The sequence below is a fragment of the Brassica oleracea genome, chromosome C1 (assembly GCF_000695525.1).
Source record: "Brassica oleracea var. oleracea cultivar TO1000 chromosome C1, BOL, whole genome shotgun sequence".
NCBI classification, from domain to species: domain Eukaryota; kingdom Viridiplantae; phylum Streptophyta; class Magnoliopsida; order Brassicales; family Brassicaceae; genus Brassica; species Brassica oleracea.
The window spans coordinates 1,773,387-1,792,813 of record NC_027748.1 but is presented as its reverse complement, the minus strand read 5'-3'; the positions used below and the strand labels follow the sequence as shown (position 1 = coordinate 1,792,813).

The 19,427-nt window shown below is 32.8% G+C and overlaps 2 protein-coding genes across 2 annotated transcripts; both read left to right on the top strand.

Annotated features, from left to right (window-relative positions):
• Positions 1-1,284: 1,284 nt before the first annotated feature.
• Positions 1,285-4,819, top strand: LOC106312704 (la-related protein 1C-like). The gene is made up of 6 exons (XM_013750322.1): positions 1,285-1,982; positions 2,428-2,935; positions 3,006-3,132; positions 3,225-3,315; positions 3,876-3,947; positions 4,240-4,819. The coding sequence occupies exons 1-6, from the start codon at positions 1,551-1,553 to the stop codon at positions 4,495-4,497; spliced, it is 1,488 nt and encodes a 495-aa protein (XP_013605776.1). The 5' UTR covers positions 1,285-1,550; the 3' UTR covers positions 4,498-4,819.
• Positions 4,820-8,595: 3,776 nt separating this feature from the next.
• On the top strand, positions 8,596-10,054 carry LOC106296906 (protein FD-like). The gene is made up of 3 exons (XM_013733162.1): positions 8,596-9,371; positions 9,476-9,553; positions 9,719-10,054. The coding sequence occupies exons 1-3, from the start codon at positions 8,733-8,735 to the stop codon at positions 9,788-9,790; spliced, it is 789 nt and encodes a 262-aa protein (XP_013588616.1). The 5' UTR covers positions 8,596-8,732; the 3' UTR covers positions 9,791-10,054.
• Positions 10,055-19,427: the final 9,373 nt, after the last annotated feature.

Here is a 19,427-nt window from a genome sequence, read left to right as displayed (position 1 = left end):
TAACATATAAGAAAAATATAACATATAAGGTGTCCTCATTTTTGTATTTTAAAGTCGTTTAAAAAATATATATATAACATATAAGGTTTCCTCATTTTTGTAATTTAAAGTCATTTTAAAAAATTCAAAATATAACATATAAGAAAAAATATAATTTTTTATTATATGGTTAATGTGATTGTTTAATTTTTTTTAATAATATAAATTTAAACAAAAATGAAAAATGATGCAAAAATTGTTATCAAATCTTTATTATTCATAATCATTAATTGCCATATATATATAAATCATATTAGGTAATTTTGTAGCTTTTATTTAAGGAAAGAATACACACTTCCTATATTTTAGGTTAATATAATGTTCTCCAGTGTTATATAATTATGAAATAATGTGACACCATTAGATTAAACTATACTTTATATTAGATGCTTTAGAATTTTTTAAAATGGAATTTAGAAGGCATTTAGAGTGCCACCTAGAATTTAGGGTTTTTTTTAATTAATACAAAATTAAAGTTCTAATTTTTCAAATGCTTCTCAATTAATATACAGGGGATGATTTAATAGTAGTCAAGTTACTTATATTTGAAACAATAAGAAGTCTTTTTCTTAAACTAATAACTAACAATTATCAATAACCATGGATGTTTTCTCCCAAAAGTCAATAACCATGGTCCATGATATATTCACTGCCAAAACTGTCTAAGATTATAGTTAGTAACATTTATAAATGGTAGGTACAACAAATCTCCATCATAAAAGTAATAAATTTAAAACTTTGAAAATATAATCGTCAAGATTAACGTTAGAACAGTAAGAATTTTTTTTTTTTTTTTGAACACAGAACAGTAAGAATTAGAACCACATCTTCTGAACTAATTTTTTGAAAAAATTATAAAAAGGTCAAAAGTTTTATTTTTAGTTTCGTTTTTTCACACTACAAACCGTTTTGACCAATCATTTAGTGACACGTTTGATGATTGTCAACTTACTAATCCTCCCAGAGGCTCATCAGCCAATAAGATTCAGAGTAAGACAATGTGTTTTTCTACTGTGTTAATAAACAAAGGGTAAGTTAGTAACTTCCACGGCGACGGGTAAGCAAACAAAAAAGAAGAAAATGTAATAAAAATGTGTTTTTTTCTACTGTGCTAAGACAAAGGGTAAGTTAGTAACTTACTACTTCCACGACAACCGGTAAGCAAACAAAAATCAAAACGGAAAAGAAGAAAATGTAATAAAAATGGAAATATATATAAAAAAAAGAATAAAAACGGAAGAAAACAAAAAACTAAAGAGAGAGACTAGACTTGCTCTTCTTCATCGTCTTCTCCTTCTGTGGAAATTAAATTTTTGTTTTTTGGAAAAAAAATCGCCCAGTTTCCATTTTCGTCGCGCATTTAACTCAAATCATAACGCTAAACTCTCTGAATCACACGGAGGCTTCGTCGGATTATTATTTCACAAGCTAACTCTCTTCTTCTCCAGGGTTGTTTAGATATTTTACTATCGATCGGAGCTCATTACCAAACCCTAATTTTTGCCCCGTTGATGATGGCCTCCGCCGCTTCTTCTACGAGCGAGAATCGCGGCAGCCCCGCGCAATCACGCCGTCCCTCTCCGTGGAGTCAGATCGTCCGCGGCGAATCAGAGCCGCGGACGATCTCCTCCTCCGCCGCTCCTTCCTCTCCTCAACGCAGAGATCCGATTCCTTCTGCGTCCGTTGCTCCTCCACCTGCTCCGGTTGCCGGAGACGATAGATCGGAGGAGTCTGGTGGTGCTCAGGGAAATGCAGGGAAGAAGCCTGTTTGGAAAAGGCCATCTAATGGTGCTTCTTCTGAGGCTGGACCTGTCATGGGAGCTTCGTCGTGGCCTGCTCTTTCGGAGACTACCAAAGCTCCCTCCAGCAAATCTTCCTCCGATTCGTTAAAGAGTCTCGGCGATGTACCTTCTTCCTCATCGGTGGTGGTTACCGTTTCTCAGGTTTGATTGATTCTCATGACTCTGGCTTCGTGTGATTGATGAAAGTATTTATCTTTTTTTTTATCCGTTTGTTGCGAAAATGACTAGAGATTGATGAAGCTTCTTTGTTGTGTGGTTGCTATCAACTTTTATAGCTTTTGATTGTTTCTTAATCTTCGCTGCTGTTGGATTTTTACTGCAATGTATCATCAGCATCTGCATATGTGTGTGTTTTAATATCTTCCTATTGGATTGCAAATGCAGTTTTAATCCACTGAGTTCTGTACCATCAACGGATATGAAACTCTTTAGATGTTTCTTCTGTTAAAAATCTTTTCTTTTGGATTTGTAATGTCAAAATTCTTTCTTTCTTTTTTTTTTTTAATGTATGCCTTCACTTATTCATGTGGATGGTTCTTGTTATCCTGATTTAACAATGAGAATGCTTGTGTGTCTTTTGGTTTAGGGAAATGCAAATGCTTCTGTTCCTGCACCAAAGCAAGGTGGTCGTGCAAACCCTAACCCAACACCAAACACCTCGCGCCAGAGATCATTTAAACGGAATAACAGCGCTTCTGGATCCGCTGCTAATGGTTCTAATTCTCAACCATCGCCGCAAGGTCCACTTGTCGAAACGCCTTCGCACAACCCTTCTCCTAGAGGTCAAAACCAGAGGAATGGCTCTGCATCGCAAACCCACGGTGGTGGTAGTGACAGCTTTTCACCACGAGACTCTCACAGGAACCAGAATGGTAACCATCACCACCACCACCAGAGTCATGGTGGCAGGCGCAACCAGGAGCACGGGAATCAAAACTGGAATTTCAGCAGAAGCTTTAATGGGAGAGCACATTCACAAAGAGGTGCCCCAGCATTTGTAAGACATCAACCTCCACATATTCAGTCAATTCCTCCTCAGTTTATGGCAGCTCAGCCTATTCAGCCTTTTGGCGGGCCTGTGCCTTTCCCTTCTGGTGAGACACATTGAAAGATCACGTCTTTGAATTTTTGTTTATTGTTTTTTCTAATGCGTCTTCGTTTCAGAATTGGCATCTCCATATTATCCCCGTATGCCTTTCATCGGCCCTCTCTCGCCTGGTCCAGTCTTTTACCAAGTCCAAGATCCTCCTCTAAACGTTAAACTACAGAAGCAAGTACATTATTATTTTAGGTAGTTCCTTTTGTATTGAATCTCTCTTATTCGTCTCATTTCTCTTCTGGGAAGGAGTAATTTAGATGCCATGTTACTTTTTTTTGTTACAGTGAAGAGAATTTGATTAGAGACACGTATCTTCGTGGGCACATGGATGATCAGGGTTTTGTTCCGCTACATGTGATTGCTGGTTTCAAAAAGGTAAATTACTTACTGGATGTGCCGTCATGCATGTTGGCCTGATTCACCTAGCTCTGATAATGATATCTAACCACTGCATGTTGTTTCATTTCAAAGTTCAATTACTAGAGTCTGTAAATTCACCAGAACTTTTCTTAGGCTCAAAACTGAGGATTAGGGTGAACTTGTATTCAGTCTAGTAACACCTTACATACATTTTGTGCGGTTTTATATAAAGCTGTTCCATGCATGTACATACTCTCAGCAAATGGAATCTGATCTTTAAGACAGGTGATTCGTATTACCAGTTGATGAACTATGTCCCACATTTAGAAATTCGATCATGAATGCTTTTGCTCCCGTATAAATGTGTTTTTGTACTGTTAAACTTGAAAAGGCATGACTAATTCGCTGCTCACATGACTCTATCTCATTCTCACCAATGTTCACTGCTTTCGTTCTTCCTTCTCTTAGTCTAGTTACTATAACACTTTGTTGCTGAGTACCATATGTCCAGGGTTTTTGTGTTATTCTCTATGAAGTGTAGCTATCTGTGTTGCCTCTTTTTTCTCCTTATTCAGGTTGCAGAACTTACAGATAGTATACAGCAAATAGTGGAGGCTCTACAAGGTTCACCATTTGTTGAAGTGCAGGTACCTATTGTCTATATATGTCCTTTAGTGTGTAAATTTTTGAATTACATTGTCTTTCTTGCAAAGTAGAATGGTAGTGACTAAAACATTTTCATTAGGGCTTTTGTTCATTATGAGAGAAAAAGCTTATAATAACATGCATTTTAACTGTTTGAAGCTGAAAATATAGAATTATTGTTCGTCTCAACTCTCAAGGCATGTATATTGTATGGCATTGATATTTGGTTTCCTTGTTTGTTTTGAAATTATTTGCTTTTATTTGATTGCAAATGCTTTTGTTGCGGCTTGTTAGGGTGACAGAATAAGGAAGCGCTATAATTGGCAACATTGGTTGCTTCCTGAAGATGCGAGCCTTCAGTTTGTTGATGCAGTAGCAAGCGGAGTTGGAAACTTGTCGATTGGTCAGAGCTCGCCGGATCCAATTGGTGGTCCAAGCAGCCAGTTGCAACCTGCGGGAGCAGAAAACAAAGCTGCTTCAGATGGTCAGCAGCAGTTTTCTGTTGTTAATCCAGTGAACAACCTCAATGGCTCAAATGGTGCAAACCGTTGAACCATCATGTTTGGAGCTGTTGGTTAGTGTTGGACATGAAATATATTATTTTGTCCTGCTCGGAGTCAGGAAAAAACAAAAATGAAGGGGGATCAAAAAAGAGAGAGTAAAAGGTAAGGCATAAAACCAAAAAGAGAAGAGACCCCACATGAAAAAAGAATCAAACATTTCATAAACTTTGGCATATTTATGGTTTCTTTTCTTCTTGGTTTTGGATGTTTTTTGGATGCTAGTAACTTTTTTTGTGTGTTAATGCTTACTTTGCTACATATGATGGTCATTGACAGTTGCTTGGAAACCATTGTTATGGTCTTGGGATTTATCGGTTTTGCTTGCTTAGTACCTTCTCGAGTTTGTTCCCCTAATCATCAGCTTTGTTTCTATTTCAAAATTTCACTTGTTGATGAGAACCGTCTAAGCAAAGAGAGTTAACTTCAGAGTCCTCGTGAATCTCTCATTCCTTCCTCAGCAGATTAAAATGCGTCGGAAAAAGTAAAAAGTTGGTAAAATGAAGCAATAGCAAAACAAGTGTACCTTTGGTCAGTCTTTACCGGTAAAAGTGTGGACAGAAACAAGATGCCATCAAAAACATGTACCAAATGGCATCGTCTCGTTTGCTTGTGTATTGCTTTGATGTGAATAATGCAAGCACGTGTTTCACGCTCTGCTTACGTTGCATTGTTATGTAGGTATGAAATGAATCTTTGAATGGGCAAGTCGCTATATAATTAAACAATCTAGTAAATTGTTCACAGAGTTCTTAGTAATTAATATTCTATCGTTCCAAAATAAATGATGTTTTGGAAAGTTTTTTATATTTCAAAATAAATGATTTTTTGATATATTTATATTAATCTTAGTTTTATTGTAGACAATAATGTTTTATATTTATTTTTAAAGATTGACTGAATTTATTTTGATTTATATTTTTAATGTTAATTTTTAGAAAAAATGTATACTTTATTTTTTGTGAATTGAAAGTATACGCCAAAACATCAAGTAATTTGAAACAGAGAGAGTATCAACGTAAATAAACATGTGTGACGTAGAATCTCGTATTTCATTTGCAAAAATGAAAAATAACACTCAGTTTCTTTCTCATAAACTCATAAGTTTGATATACATCGATTTTAAAATATTACTAGACTATCGTGAAGTATTCAACTATTCATATTTCAAAAGTGAGAATAAGCTTAATAGCGTAGACCGTGACCTTGTTACTTGTTTAGCCTTTTACATTGTATGTACGAACTCGTATTAAGATATTTGGTCTTCCGCATACTATTGTAGGTTAGGCAGTTTTCTTAAGAAAAGTTCTATATAATTGCAGCGAATTAAGTTTTGCGTACTAATACCTAACTAACATAACAAGATATATATATCTTTCTTCATAAATGAAACTTAGACTTTACTCGGACCTCACTCTCGCGACTTAGCTGAAGCCTAAATGATCTAGCAGTTACCACCATTCAAACTTTCAAAGCCATATAGGCTCTCCTTAATCTAGCTAGCCATTTGTACACAAGCACAGAAACACTTCACATCTAACAAAATATTCTTTATGTTCACCCAAATGTGGAAAAATAAAATGAAACAACCCAATAGATAACCCAAAATCAGAATTATTATTGATTCTAAAAACTCTAATTCACAAAACAAACCAAATGTATAGAAACTTGCTCAATTCTTCTTTGCCATTTCGAGATGTCAAAGTACACATATCCAAGCATTTTGCAGTTTCCAACGGTTAGCATTCTTTTGAATCTTCCAACTCCACGTTTTTCGTTTATTTATTTTATTGCTAATTTTAGTAGTAAATTATTACAACTACTGTATATGTTCGTACAGTCTATAGACAACCTACGGACAGGTGATTATTGTACGGACTAGTGGAACTAAAAGAATCCAACGGTCATAAGCTCACGGCTCAGTCGTATTGTTCGTTGGATTATAAATTCAATGTATAAAACGAAAATCGATAAATACGAGTTTATATCATCACATCAATTCACTTGTCCTGACTTATTTCGAGTCTATCAACATCTTTTCTCTGCAGATAACTTTACTTTTGTAAACTATTTACATCCCCCTTATGTCTATCATTTTAATTTTCAACCAACTTGAGATAATCTTAATATAGCATCATGATAGTTCAAAAACTGGAATATGAACTTAGTAAGGTGTTATTTTAAAACAATTTGGTAATAACCACAATTATACTGGCAAGCAAATTATCCGTTTTATGTGCATAGTTTTAAAGCAGCTCAAATAGATTTGTATGTAAAATTAGTTAAGTAGAATAGATGGTTTATTCAAAAAAAAAAAAAAAACTAAAGAGATTTGATGGAGTTTGGGACAGAGCATCATCGTGCTAACACCTGTTCACTCCCCAATAAGACATGACATGTCACACTCAACTTTATTTTTAAAAATGATAATTACTCCCCAATAAGACATGAGCATCATCGTACAGCTCACAAGCCTGCATAGTTTAATTACTCAACTTTATTTTTAAAAATGATTTGAGAATATATAGTAGTATAATACATATATAAATTCCTTTTATTTAAATGTTTCATAAATTGTTGGCTCGAATCTAGAGAAATTATCAAAATCTTGATGTTGACAAAAACATATCACCCATTTGGTGTTTTATCCAACAACGTTTGCAAAAAATTACTACATTTTAAAAATATAGTATGTTGAAATATGTAATAAACTCATATATAAACTGAAAAATAAATTTACATAGTCCCGCTGACCATCCGGACTACCTTAAATGATAAGAATACATGGATGCTGTGGGCTTCGTGAAATTAGCCGGTTGACCTCGATCGCCGGATATCAAAAGTTATAAAAAAAAGTAAAAAAATTTTACATAGTCGGGAAAAGAGATCAAATCCAGGTGTATTGATCTTTTCTTGAGCAGTAGAACTGTTGTATGTGCTCCACCGTAATGGAATGTGTGTATGTTATACAATGGCTAGACAAGTTGTGCCTAATATAGTTTTGTTTCTTTATGCAAAAAAAAATATAGTTTTGTTTCGCGAATGTTTATATTAATAAAAAAATTGTTTTAGAAATCATGAATTACATACATAATTCTAACACGATTATTTTAAAATATTTTTGAGATTTTATCTATTCTTTTTTTTTGAACTACCGATTTAGGTATTCTTATTTTCAAAATATCGTTATTTCAATATTGTTTTGATATTTTATCATTTCTTTTAGAATTTGAAACGTATTCGATCAACTCAGTGGCACATATGATTTGTTTTCACTTTTCACTAACTTCATTAAGAAACTCCTTCATTTATGGTTAATTTACTTGTTCGAGTAAAAAAGCAGATTTTGAAGCTTTTAAAAATGAGTTAAAAATTTCGGCCACGAGATGAACATGTATTTCTTCCAACATTTTTAAAGATGATGATTGAGTTAATTTGTTCAATAACAGCTTCCAACGATGAGACATTTCCTTGAGAGCTATTTTTCATTTATAAAAATTTGCTCAAGACATCTTATCTATTAAAATCATATGTGCAAAGAGATGAATTATCATGTGGAACAGAATCTCAAAAAAGAAGAAGCTTATACTGTGTCTATTATACTATCAACTTGTGGTAGATAAAAATGCAAGACTAGATATGCACTTGGAGACTGAGATATACGAGTATCTAAATATCTGGAGGTAGATCATGTAACGTATATAATTAATGAGCAAACGATTATAAACATATAAAAGTGACACTTGAAATTGATCCAAAAGGATGTGATCTTTAAGATGGTGTTCAAGAAAAAAAAAGGGTTGTGATCTTTAAGAAAAGAGGTGAGATTAAACGAAAAGTTAATTATCTGCTTGCCTTTTCTCAAGCATCTCTTCCCCACCCATTCTTTACATTTAAGGATCATGACAATAGTTAACTAACTTCACTTTGAAATTATTAACAGCTTTTTATCTTTACACAGCTTTTAAATTAAAGACATCAAAACCTTACTTACATAGTTACCATTTTTTTTCCTTCTTATCTTAACATATTTTTTTTTATATTTGACTAGTTTAATCTCTCTTCTTCTGGACCCCAACCATCATTCAAGAAATGACCGAAGAAAGTCAAGAAGCTCTCTGAGCTCTCTACTCACTACTCTCTCTCTCTCTCCGCGTAGGATACAAGACTTTTGACACCAAAGCCTTAAAGCTGTGTGCCTCTGTGTTGTTTTGGTTCTCTATTCCAATGATGTCATCAGCAAGGCATCAGAGAAACCATAGAATCTCTGCTACAAACAAGAACAAGATTCTCAACACTGTTTCCTCCATCTCATCCTCATCATCTCCTTTACACTCATCACAAGACTCTCAAGAAGCCCAAAAGAGTTCTTTAGTCACCATGGAAGAAGTTTGGGAAGACATCAACTTTGCTTCCATCCACCACCTAAACCGCCACAGCCAACATCCACCAGACAACCATCAGCCAAGATTCAGGAGCCATAACCACCAGAACCAAAACCCTAACTCCATCTTCCAAAATTTTCTCAGCAGACCTTCGAACCAGGAACCAACCATACACACAAGCCTCAATGGAGATACCACCACTGTCTTCAGCAGCTCTCCTTTGGCACCTCCTGCAACTGTTCTTAGCTTGAACTCCGGTGCCGGCTTCGAGTTTCTTGATAACCAAGATCCTCTTGCTACCTCTAATCTGCATAGCCACAATCATCTCACAGACGTTCCTTCATTCAACACTTCTCTTGAGGATTTTACTTGTTTTGGTAAGAAAAGAGGTCAAGAGTCCAATGAAGGTTCAGGGAATAGAAGACACAAGCGCATGATCAAGAACAGAGAATCTGCAGCTCGTTCCAGAGCTAGGAAACAGGAATGTGCCTCTCCTCCTCTACTAACCCTTCTACTCCAAAAAGAAATGTGGTTTTGCCATCAAAATGCTTTTGTTTTTTAAAAGGGTTTGATTATCATTTGCAGGCTTATACAAACGAGTTAGAGCTTGAAGTTGCTCACCTGCAGGCAGAAAACGCAAAACTCAGGAGACAACAAGATCAGATAAACAAACAAGCAGAGAGAAAGTTCTTATTGTTTTTTGCCCTTAAAAGGAAATAGACATTCTCTGCATTACTTGTAGTTTCATTGTTTTACACATGTTTTAGTCCAGTGACATGTTCAGTTGTTAGATACTAATACTTAAGTTCTGTATGTGTGTGTGTGCAGTTAAAAATGGCAGCAGCAAATCAGCAACCCAAAAAGAAGACACTTCAACGGTCTTCCACATCTCCATTTTGAGAAATCTACAAGTCCTTATCTCTCTTTTGGGGATTGAGAATTTTTCATGAAGAAGTGAAAAAATGGAAAAGTTTGTGTACTTTTTTTTTATATTAGACATAAGTATAACTAAGCTAAATTTGTAGAACTAAGATCTTGCAGGGTAAGGAAGTAGTAAAAACAGAAAGAGAAAAGGATCTTTCCATTTCGTAAGGCACAGGAACACCTGTCCTGGGCCTCTCTCCTCCTTGTTCTGTCATTTTCTTATTCAAATCCCTTTCCACTTCTGTACTAACTTGTATTTTTGTAGTAATGCTACTTAGTACTCCCTCTTCTAATGCTAGTTTGAAAATTTTACCTGTTATGTTTTACTGTTTAACCCATTTGGTTCTCAAAAGAAGCAATGCTTTCAAGTGACCAATAGATAAAACAGTGTCCCACTTAAAAGAAAAGCTAGAGGGTGACCTATCACTGAACATTTATGTTTCTCCTTGCCTCATTCACAAAAAAAAAAATCAAATCCTTTGGCTGGCTACCATACCATCACAACAACTTGCACTATGATACTGAAACCTCCAAGCCAATGGGAATTAAGTCAGCCCACATTATTTGGTTGGTCCAAGAGAAAACATGGTAGGGTTGGTTATGTTCTTGGTCACTACTCTCTTCCCCCACGTTTTACTTATTCATTGTACTGAAAAGCTTTTGCTATACTAGTCATCGTCAAAACACTATGTGTGTTTGTGTGCATTTGGTTCAAGTTGAAAAGAGAGACTGATGAGATTTTAGAGATTTACAAAGAGAATGTGAGGAGTCTTCATCGCTCACTAATGGAGATCTCCATCGTTGGCTCCATCAAATGACTCAAGAAGATGCAATAAACGTCTGACCCCCTCCTGCTTAAAAGGTTACTGGCTCAGGCCGCTCATAACCTGGTTCTGATCTCTCTGATCTTTATAGTTCAAAGTACCTACTGGTACCCTCTTTCTTTCCTTGTCATTTTGCTTTAGCTTGGTTCTCGGTTTTTACTTGTTCTTTTTTCAAACTTTGTATCTTAGGGGTTCTTCCTGACTCTTGGTCCTTTTTGGATCCTAAGACCAATTTATATGAAAATTATTTAAGAAATATCGTATGGAAAAAATATATATTATTGATCGAATTAATATATTTGGCTCTTAAACAATTTTTAAAAACTTTTTTTGTTAATTACATAATTTGTTTACTAATGAACTGATCCCATTTTTTCAAATATTTTAGGTCAAAAAATTATTTATCGCATAAAAACCTAACGTTTAGGCCAAAGAATCTTATACATTCTATTTTGTTACAATGAAACTATGCCAGCTCGGTTTTATATCATGAATTAGCAATTTAAAAGTTAATTATGGTTATGAGACGTTTACGTTCACGTTCCAATCCTATCTATCTTCGATATGTTTCTCCTTTTTGTGTCATTTTGGTTATTGCTCGATATAAATATTGATTTTTGAGTTTATTCTCATTTCTTTCTTTTATTTTGGCATGGGATTTAGAAAATGTTTAATATTCAAAATTATTAAAGAGATACATACTTAGGTTAAGATCTGTGTCTTGTGTAGAATAAATACTTATTTTATATTTTTCTACATATTATGAAATAATAAAATAATAATAATATATCAAATAACTAAGAAATCAGTTACTATTATGTTATAAATTGGCTTGCACATATAAATCAAATGACCGCTCTTGTTTATTCGCAATCATTTTAGAATAAATAAATCAAAACAATCAATATAAGTATGTATTTTCATATGATGTATAGTTTAATTTAAACGGTATGAAATATATATATATATATATATATTAACATAAACACCTGTTAAAATAAAATTATTTATTTATATGATTTTATTATCATTGTATCTTATTGTAGAAAAAAATTTAAACATTGATCACAAAAGTTTATGTGAGACTTTTAACAGTTTAGTAATTTATACTCGTTTTGAAAAATTTAAAATACAAAATATACAAAAAAACTAAATTTTTAATATATTATTAATGTAATTGTGTAATTTATTTTAATTGTAAAGAATTTAAAAAAATGATAGAAAGCATACAGATTATTAGCAAATCTCCATTATTTAAAATCATTAATTACTATATATATCATAATCACATTAGGTAATTCCGTAGGTTTTATTTAAAGAAATAATATATAATAAATAGCCACTTTGCTTTAGTTAATATCATATGATATCATATAGTTGGTATTAAATGTTTCTAGTGAGATATAAAAATTGAATTGGACCAACATATTTTTCAATTTCAATGTGAGACTGACACGTATGACTAATTAACTACCTAATTGATTGATACATAAGTAATGAGTCTTTTTAATTATTACAAAAATGATGTTACATCTTTTCAAATGTTCCTCAATTAATATATATGAGATTTAGTGTTAAAAAAAATGGAGATCTCCTTTTAGGGGGTGTTATTAGATTGTGTTTTATAAGGAGTTTTAAAGATTTGAGAGTTATAATAAGTCTAGTGTTATTTAATTAAGACTTTCTAAAACTTTGTTAAACTCTGGTGTTATTGGTTTATAAATTTGTAACAAGTACTTAAAAGTTTTTAAAAGTCTAGAGTTACTGGATTCATTATTTTACAAAATCAGTAAAAGTCTTGTGTTATTCAACAAAAATGAGAGTAAATGACTTTTCCACTGTTTTTAAATCTGTTGTTATTAGTTTATGATTCTACATACTTTTCTTTATAAAATCTACTAAGCAAAGTATGGCAAGTTAATCATGTATTGTGAAAGTCTTTTTAAAAATTGGATGAGATATAATTAAATAGTAGGTCAGCATTGTTTCTTCTGAAATCATCCCAAGTGAATCATTTTGCTTTGTGCTCCTCCACTACCAAGTCTGGTCTCCCACCATACAAAAAAACAACTTACCATATCATTAGTTCGTTATTCTTGCTTTCATGATCGGAAACCTGCAAGAATATCTCCCAATCCTTTGTGTTTTTCTCTGTTATTACAACAACTACAATTTGTCACAGGACACAGCCCATCACTTTTGCAAAATCTTCCGTCTTTACTGAACCAAAGGTTGAAGATCCAAATGGTTTTGGTATTTTTCTCTCAAATATTTAATCCTACTTAGGTAATGCTTGTGTTCTTTTTGGCATCCAAGTTTTTCATTGAGAACAAGCAATTTTTTTTTGCTCCACCGTGAACTTGTTTATTAAACCATTAGCACCACACCAATCTCGATGAATTGCATCAACAAGTAAATCGATCAGAAGTTCTGTTTCCTCTGGTCCCCATTGACTATACCCACCTTTTTCTTTATTCTTTTGTGAATCCTCCATTAGCTAGTTATATAATAATAATATCACAATATCAAATATGAATGAAGAACTAATGCATATAATTATAGAATTATACATGACATAAATGTACATCAAATAACTAGAAAGAAAGTCAAACTCTAATACGTACCTCAGAGCTGCAAATTTTGGAGAAGCTTCTGAATTGTTAAGTCTTCACATGGATATAATTTATAGAAAATGAATAGTCAATGCAACAAATAATGGATAATTCCGAATATGTTGCAACACAATATTGTAACACGATACTATCTATATTATGCAATACTTCAAGATAAACTCTACAAAAGTTTATAATTATCTCCTCCCAAAAAATCTACACTAATCTTTAAAACTTGTTGGTAGAATTTTTAAAAAATTTAAATTCTGTTAAAATTTGGTAAAAATTGTTTTTATAATAATAATAATCATCAAAACTCTACTAAACTCACAGACCAATAACAGCCCCTTAATTTCATTTCCTTTTCTTGTGTCTGCATAAAGGAGGGAAAGAGAAAGTGGTTTTACAAAAAAGTCGAAATCATTCTCTTTAAGTTCTTTACTTTCTTTATCATCAAAATCTAACATGTGGGTTTGAATGTGTTAGTTGCTACTACAAATATCTTTATTTCATAACCAATACAGTTCAATTTAAACGAAATGAGAATTCTTATATCGTAAATCATCACAATTTATTACGAGAATTTGAAACATATTTTTACTGATCATGGGACCACTTGTATTTATGTGCGTTAAAAGATAAATACAAATTTTAGAATGGTCATATGATCATCTGTCAGTTTCATGTAAGTTTGTAGCCTGAAGAGTAGATTTACTGACCAGACAACGACAAAGAGATAAACTTGACTACTTATGAGTAATGTCAAACCGACAAAAAGAAGATGACTTTCCCGTCCCCTTTTTAAATATTGGTATTTTTCCCCATTAGCAATTTAGCATTAATGTCATTTTAAACTGTAGAGATACCTTCCTTTTCTTCTTATTTGTTGTCCGTAGTAACAAACAGTTGTTTATGTAATGATTAATGAAGATGCCAATACATAAAGATAAAGACACTCTTACACTTTACAAAGTCAACGGATCTAAATATAAAGAAAAAGCTAAACTAAACACAACGACGCTTGTGGAAGAAAGAATTTCGACACTACTCTAATGTTTAGACAATCTAAAATGATTTTTAATGTATGTTTACACCTATGAGTGTTAATGTGTTATGACATATGAGTCATCAGTGATTCGTCATATATAGACTTCAGTTGCATCATATAACTCTTAAGTTATAATTTTAAAAATCAACATTAATTGATAGATACAACGAGGACTATACTTCACATGCAACCCAAATGCAACCATTAAGACTAATATGGCAAATAGCATGATGCAACATATACGAGTGTGTAAATGTTTAAAAGTTCTATTTGAGAAATATCCGCATGCATGTGGCACAATTTCAGTTGGATGATGATCAAGTTGACCCAGAGGAAGGAGATGTAAAAAGAAATAGAAACAAACAGAGACCAAGAAAACAAAAATTATAAGGAGAACGAGAAGTTGAAAAGTGTTTGTATGTTCGCTGTGGGCGGTACTGGCCTTGAGGGGAAGCCAAAGAAGCATTAGCTTCCGGCCTTCCATATTATTAACAAATATCGGCCCTAATTTCATTAAAATGTCTTTAGTAATGGTTTACTTAACATTGCATTTGAGTAAGGGGCATAGGTTCAAATAGTGGTGGCAGCCTATTTTTCATATTTTGCTTCCAGCCTTCTCAAAGTCAAGACCGGTGCTGGCTATGGGTATAGTCATATGTTCAAAGTGCATGTAACTTCGTATATTCCTTCGTTTCAAAAAGATAGGTGTTTTTAGAAAAAAATTTAACAAAAATATTTTTTATATGTTTTCTATAAAAAATTGTAAATTTTTTAAAAATTAATTGGTTTTATCGAATTGTTATTGGATAAAAATTATTGAAAATTAATTTTTTTAAAAAATAATACATATATTATAGTGATTTAATGCATTTTCTTAACATGTGTGAAGAATTAAAAAATCTATCTTTGTAAAATATAATGTAGATTAATGACATTAGTCAAATGGTTCGATTATTACGATTATCACCTTGATCCCAATCATGCTTTTATTTATTTTGCAATCGAGTATGCATTTATATCAACAATAATCTCTAGTATTACCAATATGGTAGTTATATCCCCCGCCCTTATGATAAACATAAAGATGATTATCTTTTTTTCTGTTCAACCATAAAGATATTAATCATTTCTTCAATAAACGACTACATGTTGTCACATTAATCAAAGCATAAGGGGATATTACTTGAACGCTTCTCTCTCTAATTTCAAAGTTAATGAGAAAAGAGAAAAGGACTCATCTATGGCTAGTTTCAATGAAACTCAGCCCGAGAGTTGATTAAAAGGCGTTAGCTACCGGATAAGACTTTTAACGGTCCAACATCTTATGCAATTATTTCTATTTTGACAACGAACTTAACTCATATGCTGAGTCAGTTGCACTTATTGTGGTTTAGTGGTCATGTGTGTTGTGTTCCTTTTTAAAAAGTGTAAGAGAGTAAAAAGATGATTTGCTTCCAAACGGCCCCATCAACCAATCTTCCGTCCATTCTCTGATTCTTAATTTGGGCTACGTAATTTTTAGAATAGTTTGAGCTGCTGCAAACATTCTTGGCAAATCGGACACTAACGGCTGAAAGAACGTGCACTCCCCTTGGAGTGAGCGTTCTGAAACTAGCGCCCCAAGAACCACCTCTTATTCATGTGTGCACTATCGAGACTGGTCTGGGGTCCAGGCCCGTCTCTGGGGTGTGCCCAAGGTGCTTTTGCATAGGATCCAAAAATTTTTAGACAATTCTAGTTATAATTTAGGGTCCGTTTTTCAAATTTAGGGTCCTTTGTCAAATAATTTTGTATTGTTCATACAATAGGCCTCCTAAAACTTTGAGACGGGGGAATAAAGTAAATATCTACGTTGCACAGAAGCTTCATCGGACGCCTGCTTCCCGCTTCGAAACCAGAAACGGAATCGGAACCTCATGGAAGCTTACGGAATCTCGCTTCCAAAACGCTTCTAAATATTCTCTTTAAAAACACGCTGGAAGCTTACGATTCCGTTTTGGAATCACGTTTCCATTTAAAAAAAAATACAATGTCTTATATCAATAAAAATATAAAAATATAGTTTTTAATTTATATAAAATCCAAAATTTTAATAGTATTGAATAGAGAGAATAAAAATATTAAAATTAATACTATAAATTATCTTTTACGCATTGAGGTTTATATTAAAGATAAATCATATTTTCAAATATATTATGTCAATTAATTATAAAGTATTAAAAATAATTAATATAATAATTTATTTTAAATTTAATTTATGTGTATTTTCACAGTTTTAATATGAAATCATTTCAAAATTATTATATATGAATAAATATTTTATTTTAAATTTAAATAATGTAATTTTTAGTTCTAGATTTTTTTAAAAAAAATCTTATATATGTGTATATATATATGTATATATATATATATGGATATACTTCCAACACGTACTCGCTTCCTAATTTTTCAAAGAATTTCTCTTATGCACTTCTATACGCTTCCGATTCCACGTATCCGCTTCCGTTTACATGTAACACATGTAAATGTGCTGAAATATTAAAGGGTGAGTTTTGACTTTGAATGGACAGGTAATCTCTTAATGAGATGAGACATGGATACACGCAGGTAGTCTCTTATGTCTGTATTCCTTTATTTTTTTCTATTACCGTGACCGGTCATAAAATTTTAGGACAGTAGGCGATTTAGTAAAAAAATTGATAATTATAAAATTACCACAGAACATTGCACATTTTCTTCATAAATAATTATAAAATTTGAGTTGATGTTTTCATCGTCAGGTCTTCATGTACTGCACCTGATGAATTCACCCCAAGAGAACAGGATACGCTTGTACGGCTGAACAAAGGTATGGTCCTCCAGGACCTCAATTATTATTGGTCTGTTACATTAGGGACTTACTTTAAAGAGAAACTAATCACGTGATAAGCACAAATTTCTAATATGCGATTTTTTTAATACAAATTTCAAAATTAAAATAATAAAGTTTCAATATTTTTTCAATACAAATTTAGAAATTATCATATTTAAGTATTTTCTATGTTCTATAGTTTAATTTTAAACTATATTAATATATAATATGAATGTCTAATAAATGAGATTTCATATTCATACAACTTATGATCATTTGTATCTTGTTATTAACAAAAAAATTAAACCATTGATCACAAAATTTTAGTGTGAGACATTTAACATTTTTAGTAATTTATAGTGGTTTTAAAAATTTAAAATATAACATATAAAGAAAAAAATTATTTTTATTATATGGTTAATGTGGTTGTTTAATATCCTTTAATAATATAAAATTAAACAAAAAAGAGTTAAGATACAAAAATTATTATCAAATATTTATTATTCATAATCATTAATTATCACATATACGTTAATCATATAAGACAATTCCGTAGCTTTTATTTAAGGAAAGTGCGAGAATATTCTTTTGTACACTATTTAACAATTTAATAGTTAATTAATAAAAAATATAATATAAGTTAAGATGGACCAACCTATTTCTCTAATAATTCTGAATTTTATTCTCATGGTGACACGTGACTACAAAACAATGTTGTAATGTTTCCAATTAATATATAAGAGATTCTATTATCTTATATACTCTTGTTGTAACTTTACATTTTATTTAAATAAAATAGTTGTTAAAAAAAACTTAAGTTGTTAAGGAGGTTATTTCGGTTAATTCTATATTTTTTTGTGAACTTTATTTCGGTTAATTCTCCAAATTGATAAACTTTGCTTTTCTTGATTGTCGACATAAACGTCTGGCTCGATAAGAAAATGAACTTAGATAACTTTTTTCGTTTATTCACTTTGATTTTCTTTGGAAACAAAAAAAAAAATTTCAAGCTGGAAAGTGTTGAGGAATCAAAACAGATTCCACCGATCTTGATTCACAGATTCGTAAGCTATAAACGCACAACGATATGTTTTTTTTTTTTTTTTTTTTGAACTTCACAACGATATGTTAACCCGGTTCACCGTATTAAAGAACGGTTATATCCGGAGGGGATAACTCTCGCTCCCCAACTGCCTCCACTATATGTCACCGGAAACCACTTCCGGTGGTGGTGTGTACAAGCCATCGCTCACCCGCAAACCACAACCCGGTTTGCTTACAAGAGGAACAAGAAAAATGAAAGAACCCTAGAACCCGAGAATGAAACCTCCTCACTCTCTCTAGATCTCTCTTATCTCTCTCTCAAGAATCGCCATTGAAGAAGTCTTGAAGAAGCTTTCTTCGTTACTCTGAAGACGTCGTCAATCTCTGTTTTATTCCAGAAGAAGAGGCTTCCCACGTGACTCCAGAACAAAGCCCAAAGACTCTAAGTCGTCCAGTATCTTTCAAATATCTCTTCCACTTGAAACCCTTTTGTCCAGTTAGAGTATCTGATGCACATAGGCTTGACCACCAGCTCGTCTCTTCCTCTTCAAAGCCAACGACTTGTCCTCAGCACGAGATGCTCCTGAGATGAACTAAAGACCAAACCCAACAGAAAGTCCACAAAAAGAATAAAGAATTTCTGAAAGGCCATTATGGTTTGACTGTTTTTATGACCTTAAAAAAAAGTCAACTTTTAGTTATTGTAAGTAGGCCTGGGCATTTCGGGTATCGGTTCGGTTCGGTTCGGGTATTTCGGGTTTCGGGTAGTTCGGATAGGGGCTAGAGGATCCATTTAGTACTTGACCTATTTTCGGTTCGGTTCGGTTCGGATAGTTTCGGGTTCGGTTCGGTTCGGATAGTAAATGTAGGAACCGGAAAATATCCGAAAAAAGTTCGGTTCTCATTTGGATCCGGTTCGGGTTCGGATAGTTCGGGTAGTTCGGATAATTTGGATAATAATTTAAAATATATATTTAATGATGTTATATGTATATATAATTAATATTTTTATATATTCGGGTACCCGTTCGGTTCTCGGTTCGGTTCCGGTTCGGTTCGGTTATTTCGGATATAAAAATATAGGAACCGTTCGGGTATTTGAGGGCATTGGTCCGGTTCCGGTTTCGGATATTTCGGTTCGGTTCCGGTTCGGTTCTTCGGTTCCGGTTATTTTGCCCAGGCCTAATTGTAAGGTGTAGTCTAAATTGACAATAAAAGTATATAACTTGAATTG